This window comes from Atta colombica, unplaced genomic scaffold (genome assembly GCF_001594045.1).
Source record: "Atta colombica isolate Treedump-2 unplaced genomic scaffold, Acol1.0 scaffold228, whole genome shotgun sequence".
Lineage (NCBI taxonomy): Eukaryota > Metazoa > Arthropoda > Insecta > Hymenoptera > Formicidae > Atta > Atta colombica.
Window position 1 is genome coordinate 444944 of NW_017259325.1, and position 25976 is coordinate 470919.

Sequence of the window (25976 nt, forward strand, 5' to 3'; positions counted from 1 at the left end):
ATATATCCATTTAAACCATCAAACATACATACATTAATAATGGCAGAGCCAGATTGTCCACTTGATTTGTGCGTGCTTCGATCAACGATATTGATACAGCCGACAAAATACTTCTCAGTAGTAATCGATAATTATCCATTAATCCTGGCAAAACATAATTAAAAATAAATAAAACAGTTTTATGAAAGAAGCTGTTAGGAAGATATAAGAACCGAAATCTACCACAACAAGTTAGCGTGAATATTATGCAAATTTGGCAAAATATGCACGCGATGGTGCCTTCGATAGTTTTTTCCGTGTTGGGCCATTTATGTGCACCCCATCTGTTACCGACGAAGCTTGCAGCAGTATCACCGATCCCTACTGTCAATACACCGCTGAGTAATACCATTAGTGTCAAATTATTAGTTGGCATCCAAAGGGGTAATGATAAACCACATAATAGATATATAGGTGTTAATGAAAGCAAAGGATCCTTTTCGTCAACAAATGCAATAAATCCTTGCTGCAAAATTTCTCCTAAAGGCGGGATTTTCAAAAATCTGATTACCTAAAAATTAATTAATGTAATTATCGCATCAAATATATAAAAAATAAGTGAGAATTATACTACTGAAACCTAATAATTATAATATACATATATAGCAATAATTGTATAACTGTATACCTCAAGAGCAATAAGTAGTACAAACATCACACCACTAGCAAGATATAATAGTGGAAGATTGTATATCATGCCAGGAATATATACAAATGTGGCTAATACATGAAAATGCTTTCTAGTAGAACTTGTAGCTTGGGATTTCAATGATATCTGACGGCTTATAATAAAGATACTTAACAGAAAACACACTGCCCAATATATAAATATTGCAATCTAAAACATATAAGAATAAAATAAGATCAATTAAAAAAAATATATTATTATTTGTAATGTCTTATCTCTATGTCTTATCTCATCATTCATCCATTTTAAAAAAATCATAATAATAAAATATTATATAATTATTTACCCTTTCATAACTACTAAAAGAAAAAGAAATTATCCATTCTATTGGATTTTGATCAAGAATAATGTAAAGTATTGGAAGAATTACGAAACATAAGAGACTGAATATCATCAAGTAAAAATATGTTGTATTGCGCAGAACGGGAAAATATCCACACAGGAAACATATCGACATTACATATGATATCACAACCTGTAACATATAATATATTATATGAAAAAAAGATTACAACAATTAATTTTTGCATTTCATTACCTGTAATAAGACTGTACTGATGTCATTATCGTGAATGGGAGGTAAATGATATCGTAAGGGTAAATTAGTAACGACCGACATCAAGAACAAAATAAAACCATGCGTAACCGCTGTTGCTTCTCCCATTGTAAAACAGTATGGAAAAGCTGACATTAATTGTAAAACACCCCATGTGCCCAAACTTCCAACAGTTAGGCCCCATGTGACACTAGTCAATAGTCCTGTTCTTATTTAATTAATATAAAACTATAATAAGAACTAGAATTGCACATATAATTATTCCAATAAATATCAACATGTTACTTATATTCATGTCAACAAGTCTTCTTAATTCAATAAAGAAATAATTTGCAGATTGATATACCTTTGTTAGCAGCAAGTAAAAACAGTATAGATGTTATAATTGCAGGTACAAAGTATACAGCATGAAAGTCTTTCGCTATAATTTGTTTCATTGAAAGTCGTGCATAAAGACATAGACAACAGAGAACAAGACCGAAGCCAGTAGTTCCTACAGAGAGACATATTTCAGAATAACTGCTTTCTTCTCTCAATATCGTAATCACAGCACTCAGGCCAACTAAAGCACCTAGCCATAATCCACTGTTTGTATTTGGCCTACAAGATAAATCCATAATATATAAAGTTACATGGCAACTCTGACCAAGCAACTCTTAATTAACTCATTGGGCAATCTATCTTATAAATATCAATAAAGTTACAAATTTTTTGATTATTTAATGTATTATATATGAAAGATTAAGATTTTGGTAAAAATAATTTTGTTTACAGCAGAATATAATCATATAATAGCAAAAGTTTGCCTCAAATCTAATTTCTCTTTCTACATTTTATATATTTGATATAATCTGATGAAATTAATCAAATTTTATCCAAGTTATATCATTTTCTATCGTTACTGATTTAAAAAAAATTAATTAGCATTGTCAAATTATGAGCATGTAATTCATTTGAAATTACACTGGATAAATATATCTTTTTCTGTAATTTCATAACAAAACAGTTATAACATAATAGTATAAATGTTAAAACCTTGCAAGGTTAACTCGTTCTAGGAAAGAATGATACAGTCAATGACGTACCGGTGTTGAATGCCATTGCGTTTAATAGTTTGCAATATATTTTTCTCGAGCAGAGCATACTGCGCGACTAACAACTCCATTCTTTCTTTTGGCTAGAAGAGACTGCTTCTCATAGCATTAGCGTGACACTGCTCACCATTGATACCATTGAGTGCTAAACGGTTAAAACGGCTAAACGTGCTTTTATGGAGGGCGTTCTGAGTTACGCGTGAAGCATATGATGCATCATTTGTCCTTGTTGTTTATCAATTAATAAAGAAGGATAAAACGATACATCGTGCATGTAACTCGGAACGCACCCATGCACAGTTGGACTTAAGTAGAAAGGTCGTGAAAGATCGCTATCGGAAAAATCAGGAGAAACTAATCAAGACACTGTATTACACTGTATATGTTTTGTTCATCGTATCTTCAACAGTGCTTGACATTTGATAATCCCATTTGATAGGTCTGTTCTTTTTAGCTCCACTTCTTGCATAATTCATCTTTTCCTCCTTTTCTCTCTACATTGATGATTGGAGAAAAAAAAGATGAACAGTGCGAAAAGTTGAGCTACAAAGAACAGGCCTTTTAATTATTATATATTATATATATTTAATTTATTACATATTATAACCTACATACTTTTAAAAAATTGAAAAAGCTATAATTCGTCGAAGAGGAAAACTATGGTAACTTTGGTGGCATAGTATAAGAATGAGAGAAAGAAACAAGATTTTTGTCTATAGTAATAATGTATTATAATTGACTCTCTTAAATTCAACAACAAAATTCCAAAAAAAACCAGGGCGAATGAGAGTCAGCATAGTAGTCAGTAATTTTAAATCTTTATTCCAAAAAATAGTACGTTTCAGTTCACTTTGGAATCTCAGCAATACAATACATTTCAAAATATCAATCCCTTCATGTCCAAGAAAAAAAGCATCATTAGATTAACAGATTTGATGTTGTAATCCCAAGGCATAGAAGGAATTCGTCTCAACATTGGATCAAAAACAATTAAAATTTATTATCGAGTATCAGTATATTAAAGAATATCAAAAATACATGTTGATCGCAGTTCAAACAAAGCATAATTATGATTCTGCTTAGAATTTAGGCATAAAATGAAAATGTTACCATAACATGTTATCATAAAACTAAAAATGTAAAAGATAAAAGGTAAGATGGAAATGTATGCATATAAAATAAAAACATTTTTATTAAATACATAGATTAGAAAATATTAAAAAATCTAAAATAGATCAAGAAAACTACTATTAAATGTTCTGTTGAAGATAATATTATATTGCAATACTCTTACAACACTGTTCATTTAATTTTTATATTTTGTTAATTACAACTAACACTTATACTTTTTTATTCAATATTTAAAATCTCTCAGATCATAACAAATATGATTTAGTAAATACATTAAATATATAATCAAACCATTTTTATTATAATTCTAGCTTCTCTGATTCCATTGTAATAATATTGTAATATTGATTACATAATCTTTTTCTTTATATATCAAAATAAATTAATTCTATAATCATAATTCTATAATCATAATTTAAAAGCGCATTTTGTAATATATTAATAGTACCGAAAATCTGTAATCTGAAATTATAAGGACATTAATCCAATTTGATATTATGATAAGAAGAATTAAGAATCTTAAAGATAAGACTCTTAAGAGTTATATGTTTGTGAGTTTTATAATTTTTTTTATCAACTATATATATATACATACATATATCTCAAATATATACATAAATTCTGATAACACAACTTGGAATATAATTATTCACGTTCGATTATCTCTATTTTATAACAAAGAATATAGCTATATTTAAATATACTTATTAAACTCTGTGACGTTTAGCAAATGCTATCAAACCATTAGTCGATGGATCATGTGTTGTAACATTTTCTGCACTAATCAGTTCTGGTTCAATGGCTTTAGCTAGCTGTTTCCCCAACTCCACGCTGTATGTAGAAATATTAATTTTTTTAAGAATTCCACTAAAGAATTTGTATATATTGATTTGTATATATTGATAAAGAATTTTCATGCAAAAATATATTTTTTTTCTTACCCCCATTGATCATATGAATTGATGTCCCAAATAATACCTTGCACAAAGATTTTATGTTCATACATTGCTGAAAAAAACAGAAGTAAAATATTATGATTGTCTAACTGTATGATATATATGTATTTCAATATACAAATTATACTTCAATATCCAATAAATCATGATAGAAAAATCAGCAAAGAAAAAAAATGATTGCGCATGAAAATATAAGTAAAATTTATAACCAATGCTTTTGATTCATTCCATGATTTTTGAAAAAAGTATTCGAGAAAATATAAAGAATATTTATTTCGCCAATTACGTCACGATTTGTCAAACACACACACACACACACACACACACACACGCGCGCGCGCGCGCGCGCGCGCGCATACACACGTATGTGTATATCATTATTGTGTATATTTACCGATCAAAGCACCAAGAATAAAAGGTGTCAGTTTTTTTACTACAATGCTGTTTGTTGGTCTGTTTCCTTCAAACAATTTGTGTGGTAATAATGAATCTATTTGTTCAGCATTCAATCCTGATTTTTGTAATTCAGCTCGAGCTTCATTTTCATTCTTGCCTTTCATTAAAGCTTCAGTTTGCGCAAAGAAGTTGGCAAGTAAAATCGTGTGATGTGGAGCAATCTGCACAAAGTATACAAATAAAAATATATAATAACAAATAAATAAAATATTATTAAAAGGCTCTAAAGAAATAAATCCTATAATAAAAGAAGCCAACAACGGATAGATATAAGAGCTAACAATGGATATGCACAATAAGTTAATAATAAATGTTTTGATCATCCTCAGCATAAGTGCAAAACTAATATATTACATGTATTATAACAGATAAATCTAATAAATATAGCAATATAAAAAATTATTTACCTGATTTTGAGATTGAACAGGAATTAAAAAATCTGCTGGTACAAGTCTTGTACCTTGGTGCAATAACTGATAGAATGCATGTTGTCCATTAGTGCCAGGTTCTCCCCATACAATTGGTCCTTAAGAAAAAAAACAACAAATGTTAACTGTGTTTAATATATTTAAAAATGTATACTGGATAATATAGAATATATACCAGTGGAATAATTTACGGTTTTTCCAGAACGAGTAATATATTTTCCGTTACTTTCCATATCGCCTTGCTGAAAGTAAGCTGCAAATCTATGTAGATATTGGTCATATGGTAATAATGCATGTGTTTCAGCCTTATAAAAGTTATGATACCATATGCCAAGTAAAGCTAATATAACAGGAGCCTACAAAGAATAAGTTAAATCATGAAACATGTAATGAAATCATTTTCCAATTTTTTCACTTCCAGCTAAATTGCGAATAACTTTATCCAGGAGACATCTCCATTGTAGTCTAAAGGTATCTAAAGGTGAAGAAATTGGGCATAATTCATTATAATATACAGTTTATATCATAATATATATGTAATAAATTTAAAAAATTAAAAGCTCTCGTTTGTGTGTGTGTGTGTGTGTGCACGCATGTGTGTGTGTGTGTGTGTATTTTTGACTTGAGTTTAGTCGATTTATTTATTTTTTAATTTTCGAGATTATTTTTGAATAATCAATAATTTAATAGAATATAATTTCTTTTCAATGTACTTACATTTTCCTCTAATGGCGCTGTGCGAAAATGTTGATCCATAAAGTGAGCACCACATAAAAGCTTTTCAAAATTATCAAAACCAATTGACAAACAGATTGATAAGCCAATAGCTGACCACAATGAGTAACGTCCACCAACCCAATCCCAGAAACCAAACATATTTTTCACATTAATGCCAAATTCTTTAACCTTTTGTTCATTAGTAGATAATGCTACAAAATGGCAAGCTACTGCAGCTTCCTAAATAATATTGTAATATCATATTAGATAAGATATAATATATATTAAGCAAAAATGATACTTAATGTATAAATCCTAACTCATTCACTTACATCTTTTAATGTTTTTAAAAGCCACAGTTTGGCAGTAGTTGCATTCGTTATTGTTTCTTGTGTAGTAAATGTCTTGGAAGCTATTATGAATAAAGTTGTTTCTGGATTTAATTTTTTAAGAGTTTCAGCTATATGAGTACCATCTATATTGCTAACAAAGTGAACTTTAGGTCCAATGCTATATGCTTTTAAAGCTTCAGTCACCATAAGTGGACCCTATTAAAATAAGTATTAAATTTTAAATGAATATTTAATTATTATGGTAAGAAAAAAAACTTTTATGAATTACAAGATCAGAGCCACCAATTCCGATATTGACAACATCTTCAATAGGTTTACCAGTGAATCCTTTCCATTGTTTCGATAATACCTATAAATAAACATATTTTATATATGAGGATATGTAAGAAAGATCCCTATTATAAGATACAAAGTTCATTTTAGGTAAATCTAGAAATCTATGGATAGAATTTAAAAAAATAATAGGTCATTTTGAAGGGAATTTAATAAGCTTTAAGATAATGTTCTGTAAAATTTAATTCAAATTCTATCTTTTTTTTTAAATTATGTTTAGAAATGTAAAAAGTAAGCAAATCGCAAAGTCAAACAATTGTGCTCCTAATACGAAATATCCCGAAAAATCGATAATAAAACGCAAAGTACATCAGTATTGCAATTAAAAAATTTTATTTAATGTTTCTAAGATATGAACAAACATAGCCAGCGTGGGCGTGCAATGCATTATACCAACGATTCATCTTCACGTAATTAGAGCCAAGACCCATCGTAGAAATAGGCACTCAATGTTTATTCAGATTATCCTTTTTATTATTGTACAATAACATTTATATTTTAACAACAATTTTCACTATAATATAGGAGCATAAGTTATTTCAAAACTCTAGATATTAAAAACACTCTAGATATCTCATATTACGATTTTTGCACCTTACGGTTTTACGATCATCAAATCTAACTTCTGTAATTAAACAATTCAACATATTTTGTACTTTTCTATTAGTATGATCTTACTCTATCATTATATGAAGAATTTATTGCCAAATATTTACTTATTAAATAATAAACAATATTTAAGGCTTATCTCAATGAAATTTAAAGACATCCAAATTTTTAAATCTTTTTTACAATGACTACAAATAATGAATTTTCTAATAATGAATTTTCTACTAAATAATTTTCAATCCAAGAGCAATAAATTCATGATGGAACCAATAGATAGTGTTTTTATTAATTTAGCAGAAACACGGCTACTTCATATTAGGCATCTATCTCATAATAGGGGGCTTTCCTCTATATAAAAAAATGAATGATAAACTTACCTCATTTGTAAAGTTTTTCATATGATCTAATACTGCGTTAACATCAGGCATTATATTTTTTCCATCTACTAATATGGATGTATTACTTCTATTACGCAAAGCAATATGCAAAACTGCTCTATTCTCTGTGAAATTGATCTTTTCACCATTAAACATAGCACTTCTTGCAGCTTCTATTTCCCGTGCACGAGCCTATAGAATTACATAATAACATAATTCAAATGTTAAGAATTTAACCAATTTTATAACCAAATTAATTCTAACATACCAAATTAAATAATAATCCAAGTACTTCTTCATTAATTTTATTCTTGGAATAATCCAATAAAATTGGCCCATCTTGTGAAGTAGAGATTTCCAGGCTGTTTTTACATAATTATTTAAATATAATTTTTGTACATATCTTATGTTTATTTAGTTTTCGTACAATTCGAAATTTTTTGTAATTTTTAAAAATTTAGAACCATTTACAGTTCTAATGATGCAAATTAATTACCTAAGAGCATGCATTATTTTTTATTATATTTAATAAAAAATATTTAGAGATTTATTAAAAAATTCTGTGTTTAATAGAAAACAAAATATTTAATAGTTTTTTCGATCATATGATAAATAACTTTTAAAAGGTCATTTCAAGGACATGAAAAGCAGACTAGGAAATACCTAAATTTTTCGAAACGTTTAGGATCCTGCTGGAACATATCGTATATATTAATTTTCGAACCATTATTATCGAAGTACTGCTGCAGCTGTTTCCACGCAGATTCAGCCAACAAATCCGTCTTGGGCTTCATTTTCTTTAAGAAAGCCGCGCGTAACTTCCAATCTGGTTCCGAATGATAGGCTGTTACTGCTGCTATTGGACTTGATACAAGAGACCTCTTTAAAAAAATGAAGAATCTGTAATTTGCAATTATTCCGGCAGAGAACTCTCTTTATCAATGGTGCATTGAGGCTGTGGTCAAAGTCTCAGTAGAGACATAGAAGAATAAAAAATTATGAATAAGATAGAAGGAATAAAAAATTATGAATAAAAAATAAATGATTTTAGGCTACGTTCCAAAACTCGAGAAATCTTTGAAGAAAATTTTACTCTATATGCTACGTTATACGTATACTATATATTTTGAGTAAAATTTTCCTTGGAAAGGAAGTTTTGGAATATAGCCCTAATCTATCAGAAATCGGAATACACGATAGATTGAAATCGTTTATTCTTTATTCTTAATTTCTTATTCCTTCTATTGTGCGTAGGGCCTAACTCATGAAAATATTTCATAATTTACAATTAAGGGACAGCCACAATAAAAAGATTAAAGATGCCTTTTCATGCTGACGCTCATTTTCGACGTCAAAATAAGTCACGTAGAAATTGACAAATATCAAGCCTCAATTTTGATCATATAACCTATTTTTGATGCTGAAAATAAGCATTGAGCGTCAACATGAAAAGGTATCTTTAGGAATAAAGATTTCAATCTATCAGATATTAGATACATAGTTTCTAATAGATTGAATTATAAGTTATTATAAGGGTCACTTTAACACAGTATGATTATACTGTACTTTAACAAATTTAATCGATCGATTACTCTATTGGAATTGGCCAATTGCATCTGGGGATCGATTCTGTATCTTTAAACAAAGTGAAAATTGCAATATAAAAGCGAGCAAATTTACTAGGTGTGGGCCAATGAAATAATCAATATTCTAGTAAATTTGCTCACTTTTATAATTTTCTGATAATGAAGAATTTTCACCTCATTTCGAGATACAGAATCGATCTCCATTAAACAAAATGACAATTGCGATTCCATGAACTAATATCCATTACTCGGCTGATTACATTTAACGTGATCCTAAGGGAACGTTTATATTAGTCATAACCGTATATCGTAATCTGTAAAAATTGATCAATCACTTTCGAGTATTCCCTTCTTACCTTCGAATGAAAGGGGAATACTTGATTGTGATTAATCAATTCTTACAAATAATGACATACAGTTACAGTCAATAAATGGTCCCTAATTCTTTATTCCTTCTATTATGACCGTACCATTATAAAAAGGAGAATAATAATAATTAGAAGACATAAATAATAAAAAAAAGAAAAATCAAATTAGGAGAAATGTAAAAAAATTGCTCCTACATAATTATGTATAATTTTACATATAATTATAAATCAGCAATTCTTACATTTCTCCTAATTTGATTTTTTTTTAAAACAATGCGAAAATTATTGTAATTATTTTTTATTTTTTCATTTTTTCATTTTTTTAATATTAAAGAGAATTTTACAAAAGAAAAGAGGTATGAACATGTGTGGATACATATTTCGTACATAATTGTATATGTTTATACATGTATATATTTATATATATTCGTAAATGAAAAATTTTTTACCGGAATATAAATAATACAGCTATAAAATAATGAATTGTTTATCACTTGGTAGCAAAATACAGTGCAACAACTCTGTGGCATGTTTTTTCTAAAAAGTTGTAGTCAATTTTTTTTAATTTTTCAAAATTGCAATTCATTTAAAGAATAAAATATTTATAAATATATCAACACTATTACTATATAAAAGTACAAAAAAATACAATATACATGCTTGCAGTCTATTTATAATTGTTGCTTAACTGGACTGGAAGTGATTTTTTTCATTTTTATCCCTTTTTTCTTTGTATTATCGTTTATCGCGTACGATCGTCTATTTATTTCTCGAACTCTTATATATGTGCGAATTTTTACTAAATAATGCAGCACTTCATGAGGTATTTCATTAGCATAATGTCCACTATTCTTCACGAGTGCCACAACCTTTTTTATCACAAAGCTCTCTTTTGAAAAATAGTTACCGTGGAAGTGTACAAAATATCTTTCAACGACTTTGGTCGCGTTTAAAAGTTCTGCTGAAGGATTGGTAAAATAATCTTTGGAAACAGTTTCAATCCATTTTGATGTTCCACTTGCATCTTCAGTAGTTCCTAAAGATGGGTATTTCGTTTTGAATTTATAAGCGACAAATCCTGCGATATATTCTAATCCCACTTCTTGTACAAGATTTAAGTAGTCAAATGTGCCTTTAAAGCCATCCTTTATTATGTCAAATAGCTCATCATCATAAATATCATCGAAGCAAGTATCAATCGTTGATTCATTATTGTCATAATTATTGGCTTCTATTAATTCGTCCGGAGAAATATTAATAATATTGGAGAATAATTCTTTGGTTAAAATTATTTCGTCAGCGCATTCTTCTGTACGTTCGAACGTTTCTTCCTCTTGCAAAAAGGAAGAATCATTTGATTTCGAAGAGTACAGTGTCATTGGCATAGACGAGAGCTTCTGAGACGTATTTGCTTCTGCCGTCCAAATCACTGGAGTTGTCATCGATTTTTTAGCAGTTGGATTTGTCACATCGCTAATGGAAGAAGACATACAAGTAGGATCCATGTCTCCTTTGGTGTTTCTGTTTAAAGTAAATACAGCTTGCGAATGATTACCCAGAATGTACCAACGAAGTCTATATTTAAAGTCAAATGCTGAGAGATGATCCTTGAACGTATCTATTGATCTTAAATAAGTGAAGAAATTTTCCAGAACATCCAGCTGAAGTCTTCTCGTAATGATATACTGGCAGTCCACTGGATATTTTATTTGTAGATACTGGAACAATGCTCGTAAAGATCGATTGCTTACAAGAATACCTTTTTGAAAAGGCATTAATGCCTTTCTGGAACCAACTCGAATGTTCTCAGTATATAAAGTCATCAACAGTAAAATTGACTCTTGTGTTTCTAAGTTTTGTCCATAACCATTGACTCCTGGATGCGATCCGTATCTTAATTTTGAATTGTGCACATCGAACCACTTGTTGACTGTCGATACGAATTCTGAAAACCTCTCGTATTCCGAAGTTTTCAAAAGCCCTTGTTCGCCAGCCCACTGAATCGCTTTAGCAGTTGTATGCGACCAAATTCTTGCTGCTGATTTAATTGATTCACGTTGCGAACCATGAACATCTAGCAATTGTTGAGTAATACGATGAGCGACATGTAGACCGTCAACATTGCTCATATCGACAAGTGTCTGAAAGATTTCACGAGTAAATAATTCTTTGCTATTTCCTAATAACAGTCCGTCGTCAAATAACCAATTTCTCAAGAGTTTCAGCAGATGTGGAACATCTGCAAAAACAAATATTTTTTCCTCTTCGTTCACAGGGTGGTGGAAAAAGTATTTATTATATTTATAAGGACTGATGTCCAATTCTGTCCAAACTCCTCGGTTATCCATGTCTGAAACTATGGCGATTACTTGATAACCAGCACTGTACAAGCGTGTTATGGACTCTAGTAGAATGCATTTGTTCATTGGTTGGTCAAATTTGTAATAAATCGGTTGTTTCCAATTGCTGAATAAACCGCGAACCATCATGACTTGCACTTTTCCATATGGGCCAACCAATTTTTCGAGTTTAGCATCAAAATTTATTTCAGAAGAGACGGTCATTTCGTCGAAACTGAGAACAGCAAGTTTTTCTAGCGATGACAGTTCCTTGCCTTTCTCTCGCATTACAGTTAGAACGTCAGTTAAAAATCCTTCTTCAATACGGAACTTTTTTAATGCCCATTCTCTTAATGATGCTAACGATGGCAAAGGGTAATGCAATTTCGTTCGAAGATAGCAGTAACCTTTAGGACTTACACTCTGTAACGAAATGGCTGCAGCATAGTCATCAATAGACCATTGAATCCATTTTTTTTTCTCCAAAATACACCGAATTTGCCCTTCTGTAAAGTAGGGTTTTAATAGCCCTATGACATATTCTTCTCTTTCGTCTTCGAAAGTCTTCTTGACCGCAGTAGTGATCGCCAATTGTGTTTGATCGTTAATCAACTGCAATATTTGTTCCTTTTCGGCAAATATCTTTTTCAATTGTTCGTCTTTCTCTTGCAATTGTTGCTTCAATGTATCTAGTTCCAATGGAATTTGCATTGCAAAATCTGTACATTCTGATTTAATATCAAGTTCAGGTGATGAACAATGTTCTGTTTTAATGGACGTCACATCTATTTGTAAGTCGTACATTTCGATTGGTTTTGAGTCACTGCTTTTGATGCTTTCGTTATGGTTTTCCATGGAAATTCTGGAAAGACATTATCGTATAATTCATAATTTGTTATTTAAAATAAAGCAAAATTCATATACATTAAATAACATTTTTGTTGAAATTACATTTTTTTTAACTTTTAATAATATAAATACATTTACACATATAATTAAAATATTTTTTTCAAAATTTACTATTATTAATTTTTACATTATTAATATATTTATATTATTGTAAAAATTAAAAAAATAAGTATAACAACAAAAATTGGTAGAGTACATAGCATTTCACGAGAAAAGTTTGTTCATATTTCTGACACAAGATATAAAAAGTACATAAAAAAATAAATACTGTTGTCTACGTATCGATAAAGGGGTAGTTTCCATGTTACAACATGTTACGGTTCCTTCTGAGATAATATTTGAATGCGCCTTATCACGTTGTTTGTACTTTCTTGTAGCGGTCGCTCTTTTGTTGTACACATATGGTTCAAATCTCGGTGATCTATAAAAAAATCAGTAACAGTTGTATTTATTTGTTAATGCTTAAAATCTCAGTCATCCTATCTTGATGAAAGCATTTCCATGCACAGCGTAGCTTCTAAGAAATGTGTAACTGAACTCAAGGTGTCATTACATGAAGCGTAAAAATACGGAAATGCGAAAGACAAAACTAATTATTTTATTAGATTTCCACGCGTTCCGCCTATTTCTCCTAATTACATGGAACACAATTTCCGTGAAAAAGCAGAATGATGTAGTGAATGCACTTTGTATCCATTAAAAAAAATTAATCACTTAATTTATTGCAATTTTTATTAATATGCTTATCTTTTCAGCTTATGCATTGAATATAAGCACTTTAATCAATAAATACCAAATTAAAAATTAATAATTGCTAATTCTCCGTTCCGTTTTTCCGTTCAAATTGTGCTCCAAATTGTATGTAATATTAAGAGATTAAAACAGGAAAAACAGAATGCGCAGAAATCTAGTAAAGTTTAATTTTGTCTTCCGCGTTTCCATGTTTCATTTCCGCACTTCATGTAATGGCATCTTCAATCCTAAGTGTGTAATGTATTTGATGGTATGACTTACTCAGTACGATTTGTTCAACCACAGATTACTGTATAAATATACGAGATATATTTAAGTAATATTGATGATTAACAAAATCATGTGAATAGAGAAATGACATATAAGAATTTTGCATTATGTGCGATCGTAGTCGAAAAATTTTGTAACAGTGTATGAGGATCTGAAAATAACACCTTACTCTGAAAAGACTCACGTCACAAGTTACATAACGAAAAATGTAAAAAAGCCCATCAGAGCCTAACATCAGCTATTCGGATGCATAGAAAATTCTTTATTTTCATGTGAATGTAATAAAACGAATAAAATTAATTTAATTAAATTTCGATCCTTCAATTCAGATCCTTATCAATATAAAATATAAATCGAATTATATAAGTAACGCAAATTAATGATTTCAAATTAATGATTTCCGACAATTTAGTTCATTCTTCTTTATCCAAATATCAAATTAGCTATATAATGAATAGCCCAATGATTATCAAAAATATTAACTTATACAATAATAATATAAAAACTTATATAAAGTAAAATAAAACCGAAGTCATATACATGCGTCACTAAGTAGAATTATATCGCTCATCAAATTGTCAGATTTGTTGTGTAGTCATTCAAAAGAAACATGAAAACGAAAAATTAGAGAAATATTAAAATCATTTGTTTGAATTTCAATTATATCAACTTACCGTAATAACGGAACATAGAATTAGTCATTAATATATGATTTTGAGATTGGGAAAATATCAAGATATTAGACGAGGAAAAGGTACTTAAAAACTGGAAGACTGGAAGATAAAAGATATAAAAGACTGGAAGAAAAAGATTTCGGAAGTGATCATATAAAGCAACAGAAACAGAATTTGAATTTACAGAATGATACGTATTTTTTAGATTCACTATATATAAATTTGTTTATGGAATTGTGACATTGGTTTTACCCCTTTTATTCTTATTTTTATTTTTATTCAATGACTACATGACTACACTTTATTATATTGATTCTCATTTTGTCTCTGACTGTCAACATCACAAGACCTTTACGTCGAGTCGTGAGAAAACGCTTACATGTAAAATGTACATGATTTTTATGTAATTTGAAAAATATTAGGTGTGAGAAAAAGTTCATGGCGTTTTTCCCATTAGATGGCATTAAAAAAATGCCACAAACTTTTTCCCACATCTAATATTAAAAATATTATATATTAATATTAAAAATAATTCCATCCATCAATGTAATTTTAGAGTTATCAAATTTTAAAGAATTAAATGATAGAAATAGAAGCAAAAAACATATCACCATACAACTTTTCAAATTGCGTAATTTAAAAAAATCATGTAGTGGACTGATTTGAAATAATCTGTTATATGATTTATTTGTCTTAATTACATGATTTTATGTAACTTTGTGATGTGATTTTTTTCAAGAGGGGCATCGTTAGTATACAAATCATTTTTTATTTTACCTTTTAGAACACATTGTTGATGCTACCGCAATGCCATCAGTTTCGTTCATGTTATCAGAAGTAACGTTGCCGCAAGATTTATTCACTGTATCAATTCCACTGCTGACTTCTTCATTCTTGTCTCTACTTGTGCCTGGTTTACTAACAAGTAGAAATTCTCGACGAATAATTTTAAAATCCATATTTATCATAGTATCTGTTCTGAAACGTGTTAAAAATGCATGATACTATTTATTTCATAAAAAACAATAACAAAACAATTGCAAAAATTATACTTGTTTTCTGTTGGTGTTAACAATAAAGTTGGCACAGCAGTTTGTAAAAGGCGTTGTCTTCTCTTGTCCTCTGTAACTTTCGATTTCCTTTTTGGTACCATGAATGAATCTTCCGAAAAATGCAATGAACATATTCTTGCTAAACATATAAAATGTAATTTTATAATATGCTCCAAAAATACAGAAAAATCATATAAGTTAATCACAGTAAAATTATAGATAAAGTAATGCATTCTAATGGAGAATCTATGTTAATATGTTGTCTAGCATAGGATAGTTGATGTTTAAAATACTTAAATATAATTGAGAATGAACTTACCAAATTGTTCTTTGTGACGTATGCGACTTTCGCCGATTCTTTGCAGCCAAGTTTCACGCATAATTTGATTTTTTGGTAAATGAAAGAAACTTATACGTTCACCATTACATTTATCAGAAGTACTGTAGCAACCATTCACTATACAATAGTGTACCATCTTGTATTATTATGCATACCAATCAACAAATTTTCCAAATTTCTCTACAAATGAGAATAACTCTTATCACTCTTGAAAAACGGATAAATCTTGCGGCACTACAGTTGCTTGTTTTCCTGCTAAATTACTAACATGGTGGAAAAGATAAGAGTGTGCTAACATCCGTATTCATAGTCACCTTATTTTGGCTGTGGTCAACTTGATGCTTCTTATGCTCTGAACGCTATGCTCTAAATGCTACGCTCCGGTTGGTCCATTAATGTTACAAATGCTTAATGTTATAAATTTCTACGCTAGTGGACCGATTGTAGCATTTGTAGCGCCATATGAATTTAAATTTTCGTTACATAAGACCGATGCCAATTTTAACCTATACAAGGGAAAATAAAAATCCGATTCTTGTATTGAATGAGATTTACTCATGATAAACTTTGATAAATATCAAACGCGGATTAGTATAAATAAGAAAAAATTATATTTTGATCTAATTAATCTAATTAATCTAATTTGATCTAATTTTGATTAAATTAATTAAAGGTGGGAGTAACCATAAAGAAAATTTCATTGTGATGGAATTAAATTCTAGTTCCAATTTTAACATATATTTTGAATATTAGCAACATATCAACTATGTATCAAGATGATGAAGAAGAAATTCAAATAATAATAAGTCAAATTTTGAAAGAGACAAAGCGAACAAATATGTTTAGAATTGAAGGCTGTAGAACGCATTGTCGCCTTTGCCTTTATAAGTAATTCAGTACAATATTCTAAATCTGAAAAAATGAAAAATAATCAAAGTTTATTACAAAGTATATTAAAATATTAATATTATATTTAAATCTATGTAGAGTAAGGTTTTCATGAAACATTCATATTATATATAATACATTCGTATTATATATAAATAAATTGTAACAATATTCCCAAACAGCACAAAATACAAAAAGATAATGAAAAGAGGAAGAAAACTAAAATACGTCTTATAGACATCTTTTGCTTTTACTGAAAAGATAATCTAAAAAAAATGTTTTTTCGTCATCTTTTAGACATCTTTTCGCTTTGTCGGAAAGACAATTTAAAAAAGATTTCTTTTCATTATCTTTTCGTATTTTATACTGTTTGGGATGTATTCAGAAGCATAAAATGAATGATAAAGAATTATCTTCTGAAGCACAAGCAAATTTTTCATCATTTAAGTCAAAAACGTAAACAATATTTGTTTCTTCATTAGTTAGATGTAATTATCGCATCTTAAAAATATGTTTTATCTTTATTTTTCATCTTTTTATCTATATTTTCGCTTATACTTTCCCGCCAAATGCTTAGAATGCTCCCACTAAAAGCTTAAACACAATAGGCAAACAACAGGGAATAACAAACCGTCTAATCAGAGCTCTAATAAGTTCGATATTATATCCCAGAGCTCTGATTGGACAGCTCCCTTAATCTACCTCCCGAGGCGAGGCAGCTGGAGCGAAAGTGGGAGCGAAAATAATGACGTATAAGGACTACTGGGAGCGTTCCAGAGCGTCAAGCGTGGACCAGCTAATCCACATTCCCCTGTCGAGCATTTCCCTGTCATTCGATTGTAATAGAAGAATCTTGATTGTAGTTGGTTGATTCTGATCTGGTTTAAACTAAGCCAATCTTCTTTTATCAAAATTATAAATAGCCTATACGTTATTATAAAGATTTCGAATTAAAAGTATATAAAAGATACAAATATTATGTGGTACGAAAACATCAAAAGTGACATTCTAACCTTGTCATCAATCATATAAGACACTGTAAGATACTTAAAAATTGTCACAATATTTCACATAAAATCATGAAACGATTTATTACATTTAGGATTAAAATATATTGTCAAAAAGGGCGTTTAAAATTACCAATATATAACAGTTTGACGATGGCAAGACATTTTCGTAAAATAAAAGTATTTTTAAATGAAAGTTTTATTTCATCATTGTTTCGTATCATCATTTTCAGTTCCAAAAGTGTAAAACTAGTTAAGCTAGGAAACAGATCTATTTCTGTCAATATCTTGTATTTTAAAATTAATTCTATTTGTTAATATTATATAATTTAACGTAAATTCTACTCTTACAATTTCTAAAATTTAAATCACCGCGTTCACGATATTCAAAGTGAGGATATAATAGCATCGATGATTGGTTCCACCATTTTACTTCAAACCAATGAAAATTTTGACAAGATTGATACAATTCTCTTATAGGGACTCTACATGACCCATATTCAGAACGCGTTACAACGATGTTAATACGTTAATATGCTAAATTTACGTTAAGATGCCTTTTCATGCTGACGTTCGACGCTCATTTTCAGCGTCGAAACAGATCATGTGATAAAAATTAACGAATAGCAAACGTCAATTTTAATCATTTTCAGCGTCAAAACAGATCACGTGATAAAAATTAACGAATAGCAAATGTCAATTTTACTTAGAAATTGACAAATATCAAGTGTCAATTGTAATCACGTGACCTATTTTGACACTAAAAATGAGCATCAAGCGTCAGCATGAAATGGTACCTTCATATCATGGGCATGTATATCTTAGATTCTTATATACTATGCGCTTAGCAACGACTACTCTTTCAATCGATTTGTACTTTGTAAAGTTCATTGTAAAAGTAGGAAGACAGAAAATTTCGTTGGTATATTCTTATGTATTTTAATTCTTTTTCGTAAGTGAATTCAAATTTTTCAAATTGTCAACTAGTTCTGATAAAACAATATTCATGACGTAGACAACATTCGATTTTCGAAGGGACGTTATCTGTCGTGTGAATTGTGATCGTACGCAGCGCGACAATGTTGTCGATTTTATCCATGAACTTTTCGAGAAAGCGTATCGTGCGTGCGCTCAAGTCTACTTACGAATTCCGAAGTCCGTGTAAAGAGCTCAAAGTGCGTCGATCGCGCATCGGGTGCATGTAAGCATTTGCAATCTTGATCTTTGCCGTGTGTGTGTGAGAGAGAAAAAGAGAAAAAGAAAGAGAGACACGGTTACACGTGTTCGAGGATGCGATGCATCTATTCCGTTACGATGCTACGATATACGTATTTTCCGTTCTCACGTGTTCGAGGAACACCTGTAGTGCCGCGATTATAATTGCAGCGGTATAAAATGTCAACACAGCTAAGCATGCAAGACAAAAAGGATTTGGAGAAGTTTACCAAGTATCTTGCATTGAGGGCTGCCCAAGTCATAGTGCAGTCAAGATCTGGCCAGAAAGTCAATACCACATGCAAGCCGGACTCATCAGCTGGCGACTGGGTAAAAGTAAAGTTTACTTCAGTCCAATTTATCTGGTTTCATCAAAAAATGCTGATCGATTTTTATTTTTAAGTTATATATGCACGTGTATGTATTGGACAGATGCAGTACAAACACTAACATTTTTGAACTTTTCTTTATGGCTTTGCATTATTTCTGAAGAAACATTATATGCTTTGAATAAGTTCCATGCATTCCATTTCATGCATAATATATTATTTTATTTTACTTTAATATTTGGTGAACAACGAGAATAAAATGATATATCATGTACACCATGCATGAAACAGAACGAATCTTTTTCCATTTGGTGGTGATACAAGTTTACACAATTGTCACTCTATCTTTGTTGTTCTCTGAATGTCAGGAAAGATAGAATAATGTTTGTGTTGATTTGTATTTAATGACTGATCATTCCATCTTTGGATGAACTAAGTGATAATTTATCTACTAGATAAACAAAAGAATAAAAGAGTGAAAAGATAAGAGAGTAAGACAGTGAGCTGAAGTTTATCAAAAGGTGAAAATCCAGCCTAAGGCCTAGTTTCACAACTCACAATTAACTCTTTGAGATTCAATTTATTCATTATCTCTTTCCAATTGTAGAATTAAAAAGAGATGAGAAACAAGTTGAACCTCGATTAAGAGTTAGGCCTGGAAACCTACCTAATATCATAAAACTTGTTTCTTTATTAAACAACACATGTAAAATAGATGAAGCTGTAGAATATATCCCATCTGATCTTCATAGGAGGATTAATTATATATTAAAGTATACATATTTATTTAAATTCATTTTTATTAGTAAATGTATATAACAAACAAATGGAGTATATAAAGCAAATGGAAAAACAAACAGCATCAATTCAATGTTTTTTTATTTCTATTTGTGTTTATTCAGCGTAACACTAAAATTTATATTTAGAATAGTTTTCTTTTATTATGTCTTATTATTTCTATATTGAAATATCAAAAAATTGCAAGTAGATCTTTTTAGTAAGAAATACTTAAGGGGTCATATACGTTTCTCAGCTTCAAAAAATCGATTTTTTTTTCTTATTTTAAAAGGTACATACACAAGTCTTAGAAATATTTTAAAACAAAGTGAACTCGATATTCGAATTATTGATAAAGTTATAGCTGTTTTAACAAAATTAGTTAGGTCGCTCTGTATTGGATCGAATCTATAATGTATTACTGAGCCCATTTAAAATCCATAGCTGACTTAGAGCTGTGGAAAAGTACATTTTAGTCGCGTGTTTATTTGTATATATCGCGTGTTTAGTATTTCAGATAAGGTTCGATTGCACCAACGTTACTTGACTTTAAGCGAAACTTAAAACTCTATCTTGTTTTAAAGTAAAAAAGAGGCAGAGAGAATTTTAAACTTCATTTAAAATCAAAACCAAAACATTGGTACAATCGGGCCTTATAAATAAATATAAAAATGACAGGATGAATATATATCGACCAAAAAGAATCAAGAAACGATTCAAGATGACTTTCCCGATCCATTAAAAAAACGGCCTTTGACGAAAACAAATAGAATTCGAAGAAGCTACGACGAGTGTAGCTTTTGGATCTGCAAAAAAGTTAAAAGAACGACAAGATTATGAAGTGATAATAGATGCAACTTTCAGCTATCGAATTTTAAACTTTTTTGTAGTGTTTATAGTTAGTACATATGTAAAATGCAAAACGGAGGTGACATTAAAATTTACAGAAGCTGACATTCGAAGCCTTGGATTTAAAATTGTAATACAATGTGATGAGTGTGAGCCACAGCATATTTCTTTCTGTTAATAAATTGATGACTGTTGCAAAAATTGTTTGTGATATTTCATTAAAAAATGCTGCAACTGCGAAAAAACTTAAGAAGTAGATACATTTGAGGATGAAGGAAGAACTGTTTTCTGAGATGGGACTTCGAAAAAGTATAGATTTTCACTTCTTTTCGATGTAGTAACTCATGGGATTTTTGACAAGAAAAATTATAGACATTATAAAATCGTCTTAATGTAAAGCCTGTGAATATTAGGAAAAAAAAAGTAACACCGAGGAATATGCAAATTGGATTGAAAAGCATGACTGTGCCGTAAATTATGAAAGAAGTGAAATGCAGGAAATATTCATTGGAATGCAGGAAATATTTCAGCGATCATTTCAATTGCACGGAGTGAAATACTTACATCGGTGACGGTAAAAGATTTCGAGATATTTCGAAAACAACATTATACATTCCATATGATATTCCGGTACAAAAAAAATATGTAGACCATAAAGAGGATGGAAACGCGTCTTCGTGTAAAAAAAAAAAAACAAAAAGTCGAAGAAAATCTTACAGGCGAAATGATTGATGAACTGTAGCTCTATTACGGTCTAGCCAGGAGACACACTGATTCTATTGAAGAGATGAAAAAAGCTATATATAGGCAACATTCTTTTATTTAAAATTTCAAAGGATGAGAAACCGGAACATTATTACTCACCCAGAGAAGAATCGTGGTGCTTATGGCAACGAGCGTATGCTACCAACAACTCAAATGAATACAGACATAAGCTAGCTCTTTCTAAATTGTAAATGCTATTCGACCTGTGTACAAAAACTTTAACGAAGAATATTTACTTTCAAGATGTATTATACGACGACTATACTCAAAAAAATCGAATGAGAGTCTAAATATTCTCATATGAAAGATTGCTCCAAAAGAGATATATAGCGACTCTGTGATTGTTGAAATCGCCATATATATCGCAACAGTAATATTTAACGAAGGCTACATATCTCTGTTAACAATTTTACAAACTTTAAATTGCACCATTGGCAATGCAGCATACTATGTATCAAGAGATCGTCGCATAGCAGTATTTCAACGGACGAACTTCGAGTGCAGGAAGCGAGAATTCATCGTAGACAGATGAAATTGCAGTAAGAAGAGGATCATACTGTAGAGGAGGGACAACTTTATGATACAGGCATCGCTGATTAAACGTAAGTAAAAAATTTTTCATTTTATCCCACTTAAAAACTCTTGCAAAACTTTAAACACATTTTTCTCGAAATAGCATTTTTCAGAACGATGGACATAATAAGCCTCACCGTTCGTCCGATTAACTTTATTTTTGATACATATTCTAAATTAAGATTCGCTCACGAGAGTTTTTTTGAATATAACTATTTTTGAATAACAATAAAAAATAGACGATTTTTTTTGTGAAAATGACTTTAAATTGTGATCATTTCCGTAATATTTTTGTTTAAATCCCTTTTGTCACATGAGAACTATGATTATAAAAAATAATAAAAATTAAAAAATTTTTGTTTCAGATAAATATTGTGAGCTGAATCATGCCTACCGTTTGATCCGATCCAAAAAAATACATTCTATGCTACTGGACACAGTTTTTGTTAATTTTTTAGTGTACGTTTTATGCTCCTTAAGAGTATTCATCTTTAAAATAAAAAAAAATTAAATCAATCGACCTAATAGTTTTCTTACAACCTCTCACCACGTTTTGACTACTTTTCCGAGAAATATATGATTCAGTTAAAGATTCAGTTTTGCTAAATGCCAAGATAATTTAAAATTATAGTAATTATATTTTAAACATTATTGAAAAGTATTTTTTATATTCAGTATATCTTATAAAAATTATTATTTTTTATAAAGAACTTTCTGAGATGCAAAATATTGGATTAAACCAAATAAATTGGATGATTCATATAGTCATTTTTAATTCTACTATTTATTATTTGAAGGATTTAAAAAGAAAATAAAATAAATATTTCCATATTTGATGTTGTAGTTTAATCTGGCAATAAAGGAACTACCAGAGGTGTCAGCTGATGCTAAAAGGGCACTATGTGGAGAGATAGTAAGCTCAGCTGTACCTCTATGCATAGAAATTTCTCTAAAAACAGTAGAGGGTGACAAAATGGTTTTAGAAACTTGGAGCCTCAGCGTTTTGCCAGAGCAAAGTGATCCAGCTGTACGAGTAACATATACTGTGTATAACAGAATGGGGATTTTATTGAAGTCCTTGCTTTCTGTATCAAGAGTTACGCCTGCTTATAAATTGAGTAGACGTCAAGGACCTGATTCCTATACCATGTGCTATCGAATATACATGGGAGAGCCTCAGCTACATAATTTAGGTTAGTGTATCAATGAAGAATAATTCACAGAATTATTCTTTATTTTTTTAAATTTATATATTTCAGAATTTATTTATTTATAAAATATGAAATGTGCAGTATGCGAATTATTTTATAAGAATCAATTTTTTAATTTTTCAATGTAATATATATTAATTTGCTGTATAACATGATTTCTCATTGAATAATGTCCGTTTTATAACAGGTGATAACTATAAACATGTAAGAGTAGGTCAATTGTGTACTCCAGTAGGCACTATACATCTATCAGTTTCTTATAGAACAAAAATGACGATATCGCCCACTCATAAGGGACGAGATTCTATCATGCTTAAGAGTGATCATTTTCATTCAGACTTAAGTCCGCGTCATGCACGATATCAGCAAAGGTCAGTAAACATGATTAAAATATTTACATGTATTTAATGAAAAATGTTTATATTTTAATAATATTTTAATTTAAATGTAGCGAAGAAACATCAAAATCACTTAGTGACACCATCAAAGTTGGTGCATTTGTAATAAACAAACCTGTTATTGTCAATGAGGAAGATCTCGTGATACCAGACGTACCATTCAGTTCGCTATTAACACCCAAACAAACGTCGCCTCCTCCAATATCACTAGTAGAACCTAGTACGAAGACTACAATGGCAGCTCTTACAACTGATAGTAACAATGGAAATAACGAGAGACTTAATAATGATAACACAATTTCGAAATCTCAAAACGGATCTAGAAGGAGTAGTTGTTCAATGACTAGCGCCAACGATGATTTTATTATGGTAGATTTGGTAATTGATGCTCTCAATCCGAACTGATGCACGATAATGTATTATATATATGTATATGTTTTACAGTGTGAAATTTGCCTGATACCGAGAAACAATATTTCGCCTAGTTGTAAAAAAATATTTTGCACTTTTCTTTTAAAATTGTAATATTTAATTTAAGTTTCAATTAAAGTTTAAATTTGAAGGCTATAATGAAAGAAATATACATATTTATATAGAAAATCTTTTAAACATAACGAAATAGATAAGAAAATCTGTAGATAAGAAAATATAATAAATAAATAAATAAATAAATAAATAAATTTATTATTCTATACCAATTTAAAATTCGAGAAAAGAATTATTGTAAAATTTTTTTTAGTAGCAGTATTGTTATAAATTGAAATTCTAATTATTTTATCTCAATAAAAAATAGAAAAACTCTTTTTAGATTTGTAGATTTTTTAGATTATATTATTTTTTATTTACTTTCTTTTGAATAAAAATTATATATAATACATTTTACAAACATTTTATAAAATATATAAATATTAATATACAAGAATAATATATAAAGATTAATATTTTAGAATTTTTTATATTTATATATTTTATTTAAATAGGGAAAGATCTTTTTATTCTCATAACTTGGGCAAATTTTATACTGCATTTGTGTACGAAACAAATTTCAAATATTGTTACAGAAAACTCCATTCGCTGTCACGAATACCAATAGCGATGTAGGGGCGTTTTATCGAGAGTGTCAAAGCGCTCCACAATTGCAAGCCTTTATGGAAGAAAGGACACTTGCGGAACAATTGGGAGATCTCACTAAACAATTGGAAACATTTGAGACAAACATGCAACACTACGAGGACATTTTGTCATCTTTGTATCACACAGAAAATAATAATTAAAGTTAGAAAGTCTGCTGACAAGTAACCGATTTAAACAAAGATTTGATTGTACACAACTTTTGTGTACAAATCAATCATTATAGTGGATGTACATTAAATGAACAATGTGAATATTTCATTTCCTGTGCTGATTCTTTTCATGTTTGTAATAAATATTTAGATAAATTTGGTATTTTCTACACCTGCAAATGCAACTACAATAAAGATGTCCGACGATTACTGCATGTTTTTTTTATTATAATCTAATTTAACCCTTTGTAGTCACTGGGAGGCACTTTATGTTTCTAAGATCTTTTTTTAAGACGGAATTTAAACTGCCATTTATTCGAAGTTTAAAATATCCTTTTTGCGCTTTCAGCCGCATATTATTTTTTGGACATCAGTCTGCGATTTTTTTTAATGTTAAAATTAAAAATTCTTTAAAACGACATTACATTTCCATATTCTACAGTTTAAAGTTTGTTCAGTAATTTTTGTGATTTTAAAGAATAAAAAACTGTAAATATTAATTAAAATGTTGGAGTCATTTTGCTCCATGTGTGATCAACATAAAATTTTCAGGAAGTGTGACTACGAAGGACTTAAAAATGAAAAAAATGATAGTGAATCTTCTGTATATTCATAAACTTTTTAAATGTTGCTTATATATATATATATATATA

At 29.6% G+C, this 25976-nt stretch overlaps 4 protein-coding genes across 6 annotated transcripts; 1 reads left to right on the forward strand and 3 right to left on the reverse strand.

The window, feature by feature from the left end:
• Positions 1–10: 10 nt before the first annotated feature.
• On the reverse strand, positions 11–2564 carry LOC108688352 (dolichol kinase). Its single transcript, XM_018194590.1, has 7 exons — positions 2369–2564; positions 1630–1883; positions 1266–1486; positions 1014–1202; positions 668–877; positions 223–550; positions 11–144 (listed from the first exon to the last, which is right to left on the reverse strand). Exons 1-7 carry the CDS (start codon positions 2446–2448, stop codon positions 11–13), a joined length of 1416 nt encoding a protein of 471 aa, XP_018050079.1. The 5' UTR covers positions 2449–2564.
• Positions 2565–3543: 979 nt separating this feature from the next.
• LOC108688283 (glucose-6-phosphate isomerase) lies at positions 3544–8606 on the reverse strand. The gene is made up of 11 exons (XM_018194472.1): positions 8401–8606; positions 8006–8099; positions 7738–7929; positions 6687–6767; positions 6398–6613; positions 6066–6305; positions 5524–5704; positions 5328–5446; positions 4859–5081; positions 4450–4516; positions 3544–4339 (listed from the first exon to the last, which is right to left on the reverse strand). Exons 1-11 carry the CDS (start codon positions 8529–8531, stop codon positions 4216–4218), a joined length of 1668 nt encoding a protein of 555 aa, XP_018049961.1. The 5' UTR covers positions 8532–8606; the 3' UTR covers positions 3544–4215.
• A 1756-nt stretch (positions 8607–10362) lies between these two features.
• Positions 10363–16386, reverse strand: LOC108688213. Its single transcript, XM_018194377.1, has 6 exons — positions 16343–16386; positions 16008–16208; positions 15689–15827; positions 15414–15614; positions 13208–13360; positions 10363–12892 (listed from the first exon to the last, which is right to left on the reverse strand). Exons 2-6 carry the CDS (start codon positions 16162–16164, stop codon positions 10363–10365), a joined length of 3180 nt encoding a protein of 1059 aa, XP_018049866.1. The 5' UTR covers positions 16165–16208; positions 16343–16386.
• A 2409-nt stretch (positions 16387–18795) lies between these two features.
• LOC108688245 (autophagy-related protein 13) lies at positions 18796–25911 on the forward strand. 3 transcript variants are annotated; one of them, XM_018194419.1, is made up of 5 exons: positions 18796–19474; positions 23276–23624; positions 23830–24013; positions 24094–24418; positions 25102–25911. In XM_018194419.1, the coding sequence occupies exons 1-5, from the start codon at positions 19319–19321 to the stop codon at positions 25312–25314; spliced, it is 1227 nt and encodes a 408-aa protein (XP_018049908.1). In that variant the 5' UTR covers positions 18796–19318; the 3' UTR covers positions 25315–25911. The 3 variants fall into 3 exon arrangements, with proteins under 3 accessions (XP_018049908.1, XP_018049910.1, XP_018049909.1); XM_018194421.1 differs by having other exon boundaries at positions 24094–24409; XM_018194420.1 differs by having other exon boundaries at positions 18796–19468.
• Positions 25912–25976: the final 65 nt, after the last annotated feature.

Excerpts from the sequence above, each read along its gene's own strand:
- LOC108688283 (XM_018194472.1), bottom strand. The coding sequence starts at position 8,531 with ATGAAGCCCAAGACGGATTTGTTGGCTGAATCTGCGTGGAAACAGCTG. Across the intron at positions 6,768-7,737 it reads TGAAAAACTTTACAAATGAG|GTATTATCGAAACAATGGAA; the intron begins GTAAGTTTATCA and ends GTTTATTTATAG. Across the intron at positions 6,614-6,686 it reads GAATTGGTGGCTCTGATCTT|GGTCCACTTATGGTGACTGA; the intron begins GTAATTCATAAA and ends TTATTTTAATAG.
- LOC108688213 (XM_018194377.1), bottom strand. The coding sequence starts at position 16,164 with ATGGTACACTATTGTATAGTGAATGGTTGCTACAGTACTTCTGATAAA. Across the intron at positions 15,615-15,688 it reads TTAACACCAACAGAAAACAA|AACAGATACTATGATAAATA; the intron begins GTATAATTTTTG and ends AACACGTTTCAG. Across the intron at positions 13,361-15,413 it reads TCAACAATGTGTTCTAAAAG|ATCACCGAGATTTGAACCAT; the intron begins GTAAAATAAAAA and ends ATTTTTTTATAG.
- LOC108688352 (XM_018194590.1), bottom strand. The coding sequence starts at position 2,448 with ATGGAGTTGTTAGTCGCGCAGTATGCTCTGCTCGAGAAAAATATATTG. Across the intron at positions 1,203-1,265 it reads TCAGTACAGTCTTATTACAG|GTTGTGATATCATATGTAAT; the intron begins GTAATGAAATGC and ends TATATGTTACAG. Across the intron at positions 878-1,013 it reads CTTTTAGTAGTTATGAAAGG|ATTGCAATATTTATATATTG; the intron begins GTAAATAATTAT and ends TATATGTTTTAG.
- LOC108688245 (XM_018194419.1), top strand. The coding sequence starts at position 19,319 with ATGTCAACACAGCTAAGCATGCAAGACAAAAAGGATTTGGAGAAGTTT. Across the intron at positions 23,625-23,829 it reads GCCTCAGCTACATAATTTAG|GTGATAACTATAAACATGTA; the intron begins GTTAGTGTATCA and ends GTTTTATAACAG. Across the intron at positions 24,419-25,101 it reads ATTTTATTATGGTAGATTTG|AAAACTCCATTCGCTGTCAC; the intron begins GTAATTGATGCT and ends ATATTGTTACAG.